This window comes from Lepidochelys kempii, chromosome 12 (genome assembly GCF_965140285.1).
Source record: "Lepidochelys kempii isolate rLepKem1 chromosome 12, rLepKem1.hap1, whole genome shotgun sequence".
Classification (NCBI taxonomy): Eukaryota; Metazoa; Chordata; order Testudines; family Cheloniidae; genus Lepidochelys; species Lepidochelys kempii.
This window is the reverse complement of record NC_136391.1, coordinates 1,862,399-1,876,044: the sequence shown is the minus strand read 5'-3', so window position 1 is coordinate 1,876,044 and position 13,646 is coordinate 1,862,399. Positions and strand designations below refer to the sequence as shown.

At 44.3% G+C, this 13,646-nt stretch overlaps 1 protein-coding gene across 7 annotated transcripts in view; it reads right to left on the bottom strand.

Moving 5' to 3' along the window:
* Nucleotides 1-13,646, bottom strand: part of WDR59 (WD repeat domain 59) — a 93,258-nt gene that overhangs the window by 60,177 nt on the left and 19,435 nt on the right. For 5 of the 7 annotated variants that reach the window (XM_078848064.1, XM_078848063.1, XM_078848059.1 and 2 more), the window contains 4 exons: nucleotides 13,421-13,556; nucleotides 9,635-9,720; nucleotides 8,171-8,251; nucleotides 6,464-6,501 (listed from right to left, as the gene is read on the bottom strand). In XM_078848064.1, the coding sequence (XP_078704190.1) occupies nucleotides 6,464-6,501; nucleotides 8,171-8,251; nucleotides 9,635-9,720; nucleotides 13,421-13,556 (341 nt within the window). The remainder of the gene's footprint in view (nucleotides 1-6,463; nucleotides 6,502-8,170; nucleotides 8,252-9,634; nucleotides 9,721-13,420; nucleotides 13,557-13,646) is intronic. The other 2 variants (XM_078848062.1, XM_073307067.2) reach the window with 1 other exon arrangement.

The following is a 13,646-nucleotide window of genomic DNA, read 5'->3' as shown; positions in this document are numbered from 1 at the left end:
TCCTGCTGTCAGGGTGCCAATGCCTGAGATGATGGGGCGTCCAGGATTTCCAGGTTTATGGATCTTGGGTAGCAGACAGAATACCCCTGGTCGGGGCTCTAGGCATTTGTCTGCACAGATCTGTTCCTGTGCTTTTTCAGGGAGTTTCTTGAGCAGATGGTATAGTTTCTTTTGGTAATCCTCAGTGGGATCAGAGGATAATGGCCTGTAGAATATGCAGTTAGAGAGCTGCCTAGCAGCCTCTTGTTCATATTCCAACTTATTCCTGATGACGACAGCACTAGAGTGAAATCCCTGCAAGCTGCATGGACACTTTTCAAAGACACCATAATAGAGGCCCAACTTAAATGTATACCCCAAATTAAAAAACACAGTAGAAGAACTAAAAAAGAGCCACCGTGGCTTAACAACCATGTAAAAGAAGCAGTGAGAGATAAAAAGGCATCTTTTAAAAAGTGGAAGTCAAATCCTCATGAAGTAAATAGAAAGAAGCATAAACACTGCCAAATTAAATGTAAAAATGTAATAAGAAAAGCCAAAAAGGAGTCTGAAGAACAGCTAGCCAAAAACTCAAAAGGTAATAACAAAATGAAGCATCAGAAGCAGGAAACCTGCTAAACAACCAGTGGGACCCCTGGACGATCGAGATACAGAAGGAGCACTTAAAGATGATAAAGTCATCGCAGAGAAACTAAATGAATTCTTTGATTCAGTCTTCACGGCTGAGGATGTTAGGGAGATTCCCAAACCTGAGCCGTCTTTTGTAGGTGACAAATCTGAGGAATTGTCACAGATTGAAGTGTCACTAGTGGAGTTTTTGGAATTAATTGAGAAACTTAACAGTAACAAGTCACCTGGACCAGATGGCATTTGAAAGAACTCAAATGTGAAATTGCGGAACTATTAACTATAGTTTGTAACCTGTCCTTTACATCAGGGATAGTGCTTGGGGTGTGCTATACACCGCCGGGATCTAAGTTGGATATGGATAGAGCCCTTTTTAATGTTTTTAATAAAGTAAATACTAATGGAAACTGTGTGATCATGGGAGACTAACTTCCCAGATATAGACTGGAGGACGAGTGCTTGTAATAACAATAGGGCTTAGATTTTCCTAGATGCGATAGCTGATGGATTCCTTCATCAAGTAGTTGCTGAACCGACTAGAGGGATGCCATTTTAGATTTGGTTTTGGTGAGTAGTGAGGACCTCCTAGAAGAAATGGTTGTAGGGGATGATCTTGGCTCAAGTGATCATGAGCTAATTCAGTTCAAACTGAACGGAAGGATTAACAAAAATAAATCTGCAACTAGGGTTTTTGATTTCAAAAGGGCTGACTTTCAAAAATTAAGGAAATTAGTTAGGGAAGTGGCTTGGACTGAAGAATTTATGGATCTAAAGGTAGAGGAGGCCTGGGATTATTTTAAATCAAAGCTGCAGAAGCTATCGGAAAGCCTGCATCCCAAGAAAGGGGAAAAAATTCATAGGCAGGAGTTGTAGACCAAGCTGGATGAGCAAGCAACTCAGAGAGGTGATTAAGAAAAAGCAGAAAGCATACAGGGAGTGGAAGAAGCGAGGGATCAGCAAGGAAAGCTACCTTATTGAGGTCAGAACATGTAGGGATAAAGTGAGACAGGCTAAAAGTCAAGTAGAGTTGGACCTTGCAAAGGGAATTAAAACCAATAGCAAAAGGTTCTATAGCCATATAAATAAGAAGAAAACAAAGAAAGACGACATGGGACCGCTAAACACTGAGGATGGAGTGGAGGTCAAGGATAATCTAGGCATGGCGCAATATCTAAGCAAATACTTTGCCTCAGTCTTTAATGAGGAGCTTAGGGATAATGGTAGGGCGACAAATGGGAATGAGGATATGGAGGTACATATTACCATATCTGAGGTAGAAGAGAAACTCAAACAGCTTAATGGGACTAAATCAGGGGGCCCAGATAATCTTCATCCAAGAATATTAAAGGATTTGGCACATGAAATTGCAAGCCCATTAGCAAGAATTTTTAATGAATCTGTAAACTCAGGGGTTGTACCGTATGATTGGAGAATTGCTAACATAGTTCCTATTTTTAAGAAAGGGGAAAAAAGTGATCCGGGTAACTATTGGCCTGTTAGTGTGACATTTGTAGTATGCAAGGTCTTGGAAAAAACTTTGAAGGAGAAGGTAGTTAAGGACATTGAAGTCAATGGTAAATGGGACAAAATACAAAACATGGTTTTACAAAAGGTAGATCGTGCCAAACCAACCTGATCTCCTTCTTTGAGAAAGTAACAGATTTTTTAGACAAAGGAAACGCAGTGGATCTAATTTACCTAGATTTCAGTAAGGCGTTTGATACCGTGCCACATGGGGAATTATTAGTTAAATTGGATAAGATGGGGATCAATAGGAAAATTGAAAGGTGGATAAGGAATTGGTTAAAGGGGAGACTACAACGGGTCCTACTGAAAGGTGAACTGTCAGGCTGGAGGGAGGTTACCAGTCAAGTTCCTCAAGGATCGGTTTTGGGACCAATCTTTTTATTATTGACCTCAGCACAAAAAGCGGGAATGTGCTCATAAAGTCTGAGGATGATACAAAGCTGGGAGGTACTGCCAATTTAGAGAAGGACAGGGATATCCTACAGGAGGATCTGGATGACCTTGTAAACTGGAGTAATAGTAATAGGATGAAATTTAATAGTGAGAAGTGTAAGGTCATGCATTTAGGGATTAATAACAAGAATTTTAGTTATAAGCTAGGGATGCACCAATTAGAAGTAACGGAGGAGGAGAAGGACCTTGGAGTATTGGTTGATCATAGGATGACTATGAGCCGCTAATGTGATATGGCAATGAAAAAAGCTAATGTGGCCTTGGAAATACCTCTCCTGATGCATCCCAGTAGGGATAAGGAGGTTTTAGTACTGTTATACAAGGCACCGGTGAGACCTCACCTGGAATACTGTGTGCAGCTCTGGTCTCCCATGTTTAAGAAGGATGAATTCAAACTGGAACAGGTACAGAGAAGGGCTACTAGGATGATCCGAGGAATGGAAAACTTGTCTTATGAAAGGAGACTCAAGGAGCTTGGCTTGTTTAGCCTAACTAAAAGAAGGTTGAGGGGAGATATGATTGCTCTCTCTAAATATATCAGAGGAATAAATACTGGAGAGGGAGAGGAATTATTTAAGCTCAGTACCAATGTGGACACAAGAACAAATGGATATAAAGTGGCCACCAGGAAATTTAGACTAGAAATTAGATGAAGGTTTCTAACCATCAGAGAAGTGAAGTTTTGGAATAGCCTTCCAAGGGAAGCGGTGGGGGCAAAAGATCTATCTGGCTTTAAGATTAAACTCGATAAGTTTATGGAGGAGATGGTATGATGGGATAACATGGTTCTGGTAATTAAATATTCATGGTGAATAGGCCCAATGGCCTGTGATGGTCTATTAGATGGGGTGGGATCTGAGTTACCCAGGAAAGAATTTTTCTGTGGTATCTGGCTGATGAATCTTGCCCATATGCTCAGGGTTTAGCTGATTGCCATATTTGGGGTCGGGAAGGAATTTTTCCTCCAGGGCAGATTGGAAGAGGCCCTGGAGGTTTTTCGCCTTTCTCTGTAGCATGGGGTACGGGTCACTTGCTGGAGGATTCTCTGCTCCTTGAAGTCTTTAAACTACGATTTGAGGACTTCAATAGCACAGACATAGGTGAGAGGTTTTTTGCAGGAGTGGTGGGTGAAATTCTGTGGCTTGCGTTGTGCAGGAGTTCGGACTAGATGATCATAATGGTCCCTTCTGACCTAAATATCTATGAATCAGCTACCGTACCGAATGACTTGAAGATAGTGAATGTAACGCCAATATTTAAGAAGGGCTCTAGAGGTGATCCTGGCAATTACAGACCGGTAAGTCTAATGTCAGTACTGAGCAAATTAGTTGAAACAATAGTAAAGAATAAAATAGTCAGACACACAGAAGAACATAAATTGCTGCGCAAAAGTCAACATGGTTTCTGTAAAGGGAGATCATGTCTTACTAATCTATTAGAGTTCTTTGAGGGGGTCAACAAACATGTGGACAAGGGGGATTCAGTGAACACAGTGTACTTCGATTTCCAGAAAGCCTTTGACAAGGTCCCTCACCAAAGGCTCTTAAGTAAATTAAGTTCTCATGGGATAAGAGGGAAGATCCTTTCATGGATTGAGAACTGGTTAAAAGACAGGGAACAAAGGGTAGGAATAAATGGTAAATTTTCAGAATAGAGAGGGGTAATGAGTAGTGTTCCCCAAGGGTCAGTCCTAGGACCAATCCTATTCAACTTATTCCATAAATGATCTGGAGAAAAGGGTAAACAGTGAGGTGGCAAAGTTTGCAGATGATACTAAACTACTCAAGATAGTCAAGACCAAAGCAGACTGTGAAGAACTTCAAAAAAATCTCACCAAACTAAGTGATCAGGCAACAAAATGGCAAATGAAATTTACTGTGGATAAATATAAAGTAATGCACATTGGAAAAAATAACCCCAATTATACATACAATATGTTGAGGGCTAATTTAGCTACAACTAATCAGGAGAAAGATCTTGGAGTCATCGTGGATAGTTCTCTGAAGACGTCCACGCAGTGTGCAGCGGCAGTCAAAAAAGCAAACGGGATGTTAGGAATCATTAAAAAAGGGATAGAGAATAAGAAAAAGAATATCTTATTGCTCTTATATAAACCCATGGTATGCCCACATCTTGAATACTGCATACAGATGTGGTCCCCTCATCTCAAAAAAGATATACTGGCATCAGAAAAGGTTCAGAAAAGGGCAACTAAAAGGATTAGGGGTTTGGAACAGGTCCCATATGAGGAGAGATTAAAGAGGCTAGGACTTTTCAGCTTCGAAAAGAGGAGACTAAGAGGGGCTATGATAAAATCATGAGTGGTGTGGAGAAAGTGAATATGGAAAAGTTATTTACTTCTTCCCATAACATAAGAACTAGGGTCCACCAAATGAAATTGCAAGTTTAAAACAAATAAAAGGAAGTTCTTCTTCACTCAGTGCAGTCAACCTGTGGAACTCCTTGCCTGAGGAGGTTGTGAAGGCTAAGACTATAACAGGGTTTAAAAGAGAACTGGATAAATTCATGGAGGTTAAGTCCATTAATGGCTATTAGCCAGAATGGGTAAGGAATGGTGTCCCTAACCTGTTTGTCAGAGGGTGGAGATGGATGGCAGGAGCGAGATCACTAGATCATTACCTGTTAGGTTCCCTCCCTCTGGGGCACCTGGCATTGGCCACTGTCGGTAGACAGGATACTGGGCTGGATGGACCTTTGGTCTGACCCAGTATGGCCGTTCTTATAACACCCCTAGGACACATTTTAGTTTCTCAACTGGTTCAGTCAAGTATAAAAGGACATAGAAAAACTGTGTTAGGGAAGAGAGCCATGGTTTAGAGAGAACAGACACGTGCAGCAGGGTGATGAGGAAAGAACAAGGCTCCGTACATCTGAGTCACAGAGACACCACACAGCTTAGCACCTCACTTTCGAGCAGCTGCCCTAGCACCACCACAGGGTCCTGTACCCAAGAGCTTTCCAACCATTCATTCAGCCTCCCACGCCTACCTGGAGGGGAGTAGGTATTATGGGGAGGAAGTGACTGGGATAAAGTCAGTGGCAGAGGTGGGACTAGAACTCAGCTCTTGTGCTTTAGCTCCTCCCCTTTTGTCATAGTCAGTCATTGTTACGAGACACAGAGTCCCTAGCAAGCCTGTCAGCATGAGACATACATGTATACGGAGCTCTCAGCACAGGAACAAATGAGCACAGCACCATAGCGCCTCTTGCATATGGAGTAGGTATGTGCTTGAGGCATAATCAGAGCCAAGGTGAGAGGGGGCCCAGACCCCTCCATCTTATCACCCTCACCCTCTTTGTGCTTTCAACCACTCTGCATAGCTCATTTACCTGCTAAAGCCAGTCTTCCTTCGTTCCAGCCAGCCAGCTCTGCAACGCCCTCCCCTGCCCCCAGCTGGCTGGCACGCCACTTCCCCACTGCACCCCAGGCACTCCTTCAGGCTGACTCACAGCTGCCCAATGCATGCAGGCCATCCAGCCAGCCTCCTGCCCACTCACTCAACACCTCTCCACTCACTCAACACCTCTCCAGTCGCTGTGACTCTTGGCCCTAGCAATTATTTTGGCACTGGAAAATGGCAGCATGCAACCAAGGAGGCCTCTCCTCTTCATACACCTCAATTCTGCTCTAAACAGCGTCTCTGAAAAGAGCCTTTGGACCTCCAAGGAACAGCCACTGCCCAGGCTGCTGCTGTGTGGGACAGTCACCTATGCTAGTGTTTTCATGCCTGGGTCTGAATGCAGAAGAAAACCAGAGAGAGCAGGGAGGGTGGAATAGCAGAGGCATATGACAATGCAGGCAGAGGTTATGCCTATAACAGGAACTAGTACTTACCAACTGCAGAGAGCGAGACTGTAGGTTTCCTGGTGTCCCTGAAACACAACATTACCAATATAAGTCCCTCATCTCTCCTCAGCTGGGACAACCCTTCTCCCCTGGGAGGTCCTTTCTAATGGAAAATTGAACTTATTACTGGCTCCTGGATCTTATTTATCTCTGGGGGGTTGTTTTTTTTTTAAGCCAGGAGGCAGATATGACACAAACTTGTCTGTGCTCACAAACAAGTCTAATGGAAGGGGGAACCAGCCAGAGAAGAATCACGATTTTAGCCTGTGCTTTAACATGTAAAGCATTAAGATTAAATATAATACTTAGTCCTGCCTTGAATGCAAGAGACTGGACTAGATGACCTCTCAAGGTCCCTTCCAGTTCTATGATTCTAAGACTGTAGGCAGAACTGGGGGCTTTTTAGCAGAGTCTTTGTGATAGGGTAGGGGGGAGAGAAACTATGCTCCCTCTGGCGTGTGGCTATTGTGGGAGACAAAGGGACAGCTACTGCCATTCTTGTGGTGGACGTTACAACACAACATTTCCAAAGAAGATTCAGCAGTATATGAAGAAGCTACAGTAAAATTAGACAACCTGCCAATCAGTTTATCAAAGCCTTTGATGATCCCAATTCACAGCAGATGGAATCACAGCCCCAGAGTAAAGACAGTAAAAGACAGTAAAAATGTCTCCAGGCTATAATAAAATTAGGAGGAATTAATAAAGTTGAGCGGTCCCGATGGGCCTGATGCTGAGCTGGTGTAAGTAAATGCAGCACTGTGACAACTCACAGCAGCAGACACTCCGACCTTAGGACTTTAACATAAGAACATAAGAACGGCCATACTGGGTCAGACCAAAGGTCCATCCAGCCCAGTATCCTGTCTACCGACAGTGGCCAATGCCAGGTGCCCCAGAGGGAGGGAACCTAACATGTAATGATCTAGTGATCTCTCTCCTGCCATCCACCTCCACCTTCTGACAAACACAGGCTACGGACACCATTCCTTACCCATCCTGGCTAATAGCCATTAATGGACTTAACCTCCATGAATTTATCCAGTTCTCTTTTAAACCCTGTTATAGTCCTAGCCTTCACATCCCCCTTAGGCAAGAAGTTCCACAGGTTGACTGTGTGTTGAGTGAAGAAGAACTTCCTTTTATTTGTTTTAAACCTGTTACCCATTAATTTCATTTGGTGGCCCCTAGTTTTTATATTATGGGAACAAGTATAACTCACTTTAACTCACTCTTAGGTGGAACTGGTCAAGAAATTCTTCACTCTAATGAAATACTTCAAATAAAAACAAATAAAAAAAATTTAAGAAGTTTTCTTTGCAATTATTCAAGCTGTTGAAAAACTGAAGGTTTTTGACAAAAATGGAATTTTTTCTTCCTCCCCCCAAAAGGAAAAAAAAGGCAGTTTTCTATTAAAAAAAGTTTTGATAGAAAGATTTTTGGGGCAAAAATCCATCAGTGCCTCTTCCTGTTCAGTGTGGGACCATGACATAACTTTATAGAACAGCACAACTGTGCAGATTCTGAACCTACTTGAAGGACTGAGAGCTGTTGAGACTAAGGAAAATTGATTCTGGCTTCTGCAAGCACAGCTGAAAGAGAACGAGAGCACTTTTTCCTCCAAGCTGCCAGTCACCAAAAAAGAGAAGCCCCATAATCTTCCCATAGCGTAAGAGTGGAGGCTCTTGCTCTTACTTGATATCCCAAACGTAGATGTACGTATCAACAGAACTGGTAACCAGCAGATCTGGCTCAAACACCGCCCAGTCTAAATCACTGCAAATGCAAAACCAAAGGAGAACACAATTGTCAGTTACACACATAACACACTGTTGGCATTCTCTTCTCGGCAGTTCATAAAGCAACTCTCCACAACTTTCCGTAACAAACCTATGGCATTTACATTGAGATTTCCTAAAGACTTCATGAATAAAAGCAGGACCTACCTTATTTCTTTAAGTAAATGATCCTCGCCACACTCTGCCTTATAGCTACTACTTCTGCCCACCGCCCCACAAAAAGAGGGTTTCAGAGTGGTAGCCGTGTTAGTCTGAATCAGCAAAAACAATGAGGAGTACTTGTGGCACTTTAGAGACTAACAAATTTATCAGGGCATAAACTTCTGTGGGCTAAAACCCACTTCATCAGATGCATGGAGTTGAAAAGGTGTTACTCACACCTTCTTGTCAACGGTTTGAAATGAGCCATCCTGATTACCACTATAAAAGGGATGTTTCCTCCTGTTGATAATAACCCACTTTAATTGAATTGTCTCGTTAGAACTGACCCCCCCCGCTTGGTAAGGCAACTCCCATCTTTTAATGTACTGTTATATAGATCTTCCTACTGTATTTTCCACTCCATGCATCTGATGAAGTGGGTTTTAGCCCACGAAAGCTTATACCCAAATAAATTTGTTAGTCTCTAAGGTGCCACAAGTCCTCCTCATTGTTTTTACAAAGAGAGGGGATATTTTTAGCAGCAAACCCCAGATTGCCAGGCATTTCTTAGCCCCAGCCCTCCATTCTGCGAGGCACATCACAGCTGGACGTGCAACACAAACACAGCCCTCAACCAGAGAGGGTTGGCAACTGTCCGAAGGGCTGCAATTAGTCTTCACAATCCACATGCAAGGGAGAAATGCTTTCTTTACCCCATCCCCAACACAGAATGAAAGCATTAGTCCTGTGACAATCCCAGGCCCACCCGCTGGCATGCATCAGACTCCAGAGCTTCCCCGTGAACTAGTGCAATGTGCGACAACTTAGCCATTAAGGACAGCCTGTGCCCTACTTCCCTGTATCTGGCGTCAGTCTGAGTCGCAGGTGGAATTCAGTTTAATAGCCCCCGGCTGTCTGTTTCCCTGATGGCGGCTGCTGTTCTTTAGGAGAACTGCCATGGGAAAATGTAACGACACCGAAGTCACCAGACACTAACTTGAACCAGATGTGTATGCTGCAGCCATGGAATGGTGCTCTCTTTAAATCAGAGATCTTCTCCAAGTGGCAGCAGGGGCTAAGAAAGTGGGTAAAAATAGTCTGAATTTCTCCAAGCAAAAGGGTTGTGATGACTATGCTTCAGTGTACACCAGCTATGAAGCCAGCCCTGTGATTTTCCTCACAGTACCTCAAAGCAGTGCTGGGTTCCTCATTCTCATACCTGATCACACGCGTGTGCCCTTGCAGTGACGTGCCAACTTCCCCATTACCATCTTTCCATTTATACAGGTCAACTCGCTGGTTGCTCTGAAATTAAATGGATGAAATGAGGTGGTGGAAGGCCCACAGAGCAGTACAGGGCTCCGGATCTGTCAAGTTCGAGGTCCCTGCGATTGGAACAGTATCAGTTACTGGTGAGTCAAACCCTTTATGGCAGAGGCTTCACTCAGACTGGGAGGGGAACGAAGATGAACCCATGCCTGATTGGCAGATAAAGCTTTTGAAACTCTCTTCAAAGCCTAAATCTTGCTTCAATTCACTCAAAATTAGAGGTGAATAGGAATGTAGACAAAATCCCAAGGTCAAATGTTTCCCTAAGTGTCCTACTCTGGACCCAGTGTGTGGTGTTCAAACTACCGGCAGCCATGAGTCAGCCTGCAGGAATTCCTTTGCATTCTATACAGATTTATCCTGGAGTTTTAAATGACAGGTGGGAAGAGGTCCCCCAAAACCCATCTATGCCACTGCCAAACTGGAAGGAGTGACTGCTACAGTGGGAGATTTCAGGGTGCTCCCCACTCCTTCTGGCTAAGGGAATGAGGCACTAGCTCACATTGCTATTTGGAGATCACAAGGATGACCCAGGTGTATCTATGGTAAGTATCTCCCTGGAACTGTTACTTAGATTGGAAGCTCTTTGGGGAAGGGACTGTCTTTTTGTTTTGTGTTTGTACAGTTCCTAGCACAACAGGGTCTTGGTCCATGGCTAGGGCTCTGAGGCACTACTGTAATACACCTAATAAATAATAGTGTGGTTCCAAGACTCATTCTTGTTACAGCAGAGTGACCGCTTCGCTAGAGTTAAGACCAGTTTTCTGTTTAAAGCTTGATTCTAAGTTCTCTAGAATCAGATTGCCTTGAAATTCAGTGTGCCTCATAGGGCTGTGGGGTTTTGTTAGTGAGCCAAATTTGGCCCCATTTGGCCAAGGGGTTCCCAAGATAAAGCTCCTGGAAAAAAACAGCTTTTCTTAAAGCTGACAGATTCTGGCAACCTCCCTTTTACTCGCAGACAGAGATAAAACCAGGGCTCAGCTCATCACACCACAGCAGAGCTCTTTTGGGGGAAATCAAATTAAATGCTATTTCAAAAAGGGCTCATTGCAAGCCTCCCGCGCTTATTCTTGCACCTAACCAATTACACTGAGCATGTACAGACAAAGAAGTTAACAGGATTATTAGCTTCAATGTTTCCCACCAGCTGGATAGTGCAAGTGGATAAGCAGCAGTCCACTGAACATGACCTAAGCTCAACTCTGCCCAATTTTCAGAAGTTTGAGCTTCGCTGAACCTGACATTCTGGAAGGGAACGAGGTATCACCGAGAACATTAACTCTGCATTAACAAAGCTTTTGCCATTTAATTATCTGCATTATCCCCTTGTTTTAACAGTACAGACATCTGATGGAAACCATAATAGTTCAGAGTACAGGTAGTTTACATTTATGCAGCACTATTCATTCCAAAGCTTGGTATTTACAGATGGATAACACACTTCCTCATCACTGAAACGCAACCCTCCGGCTCTGTGATGGAATGTGGCACCTGTTTAACAGTGACAGCAATTCTATACGTGGGCTTAGAACAGGGAGACTCCCACAGCCTTTTGAAAGCGTCGGGGAATTTGGGGGAGGTGGAATACCAGTCCGCAGTGGAATTTGGCCAGGGCACCCCGGATACCACCTCACCTCTTTGTAGGATGTCTCAGGACCTCAGTGGCACATGTCAGCCGGAAGGTGGCATCTTTGGCAGCACAGCTCCTGGTTCCAGAGAGCGACAGCTGCACACTGCGATTGCTTCCCAACAACCACTCCTCAGGGCACGTATGAGCAGTGGCTTCAGAGGGGTCTGTTCACCCCTCTTGAAGAAATGTTTATGACTATCCTGAAGGCGGGGGAATAACAGGGTCCCAGGAACAGAAGGGCATGAACTTTCCCAGGCCAGACTCTAGTCAGAGCCAGGCACAAGGAGAGAACGTGTGTGTGGATTCCTTTGGGAAGAAGCCAAAAAATAAGAACTCCTCCTCCAGCAACCCTGGGATGGACTTCCTCTCTGCCTGCATTGACTGCAGTCATGTACAGCACACAAAAGAAACGTGAATGACTCCCAAGTCAGAGTGATGGTGTTTCACACCCCCTGCGCACAGCCATAAAGGGCCACCCAAGGTGCAGTTCACTCGAGAGGGCTATCTCTAAAGAGTCCTGAAAACCAATGAAAACTTCAGAAGTGTCATGAGAACACTGCACAGACTTCAAGGAGAAGGATTCTAGCATTCCTGCCTCCAAATTAGATAGGGTAAGTTTTAGCCCGTGGAAAGCCCTCTTCCAGACTGCCACCGGAACATCAGCCAACAACAACAAGGGAGAAAAGGAAAGTCCTCTGGCCTGGAGATGGGGATGCCGCCACTTGAGCCCTAATGCGAACTCCTTCCCTGACCTGCTTCAGCAATGAGGATACCTATAAACCTATTACCAAGACACTGAAACGCAATGGAATTCGTTTGTAGGCAGGCTTGGTGCAAACTACAGCTTATTATGGGGGAGCAAAAGGATGCTCTTTGCATCTCAAGGACGCTGGGTTAGAACTTTAGCACCGCTCTTCTGAAGGCAAGGCTGCCTGGAGGGACCCCCTGGTTCACTGGGAGTTAGCAAAGCTCACACCGCTTAGCTACAGCATTCCCAGGAAGTTGGCTTGCTGCTGGAACCAGCATTGCAAGGACAATGCATTCCTTTTTCAGCCTGCATTTGAAGAGAAGCCTCTTACTTGGCTTGCAACTAACATTGCTTTTGGGCTGCCAGGTATTATTGCTTGTGATCATCACAGGCTGTAAATATCAAAAAGCAGTAGTGAAGGGCACCTTTTTGTAAGCTATTTAGGAAGAGCCAGCTGCCTGAAGGCATGGATAAGATGCCTGTCATTTGTCTCATGGGGCAGAGCAACCAACGTAGGATGATTCCTCAGTGTCTCTGTTTTTTCATTTTAAAACCACCTTAACTTTCAGCGTGATAGTCACTTCAGGACAAACTCAGTCCTTTGCCCATTTGCAAACCCCAACTCTTTTTTTTGCCCTCCTGTGTTTGTTATGGAGATAAGCCAATATTGATCGGCTTTATTTACAGACTGGGTCAAGAACCACATCCCATCAGCAATGCCAAGAACAAAATAGTACAGAGCAAGAAATTTAACACACTTGTAAGTCATATAACAAAATGGAGGGGTTAAAAAAATGCAGAGCCCACCATTCCCTATTGGATAATGATAATTTGTGGGCCTTATCTATTTGAGAAGATTCTTTAGAAAAGACAAATAAGAGACATCTAGAATCATCATCCACTGACCAGTAACTAAGAACTACCACCTTGCCAGCAATAAACCAAACATAAGACCTGATCTTGCAATATGATTTGCACACATGTGCTACTCTTGTGCCTGCACAGAGCCCTGTCAGGGGTGCTGGAACAGAGAGGGTCTGGGGGCATGGCCCCATCACTTTTAAGAGTGGAAGGGCTCTGCCCTCCCATTTTTTACTGGCATAAAGGTGAGTCATGAGGGTGGGGCCTAAGCAGAAGGGGCCTCAGGGGCTGGGCCACAGTTCAGGAGCCGATGACCTCTCCACTTCTGCTGCTCCCGAGCCCCACTAGCCTTGTAGAAGCAGAAGTTCCACCTGTGTGGATCCAACTGCAGGACTAGGGCATTCATGGAGATGTAAGTGTTTAAAAAGTGAGCTCACCGAAGCTGCAAAGTAGTGTGCATAGCTGTCATGTGGATTCCATTGCACTGCCCCAATGTCCCATTTGCTCTGACGGGAGATCTTGCGGTGACCTTCGGTTGGCACATCCAGGTTAACTAGGTAGAGGAAACGGCGGCTGCAAGGTACATACACACAAAGAGCCTGCATTATCACGGCTAGCCTGAAACCAAGCTGAACTAACAATTTGCCTATCATGCCAAAAAAA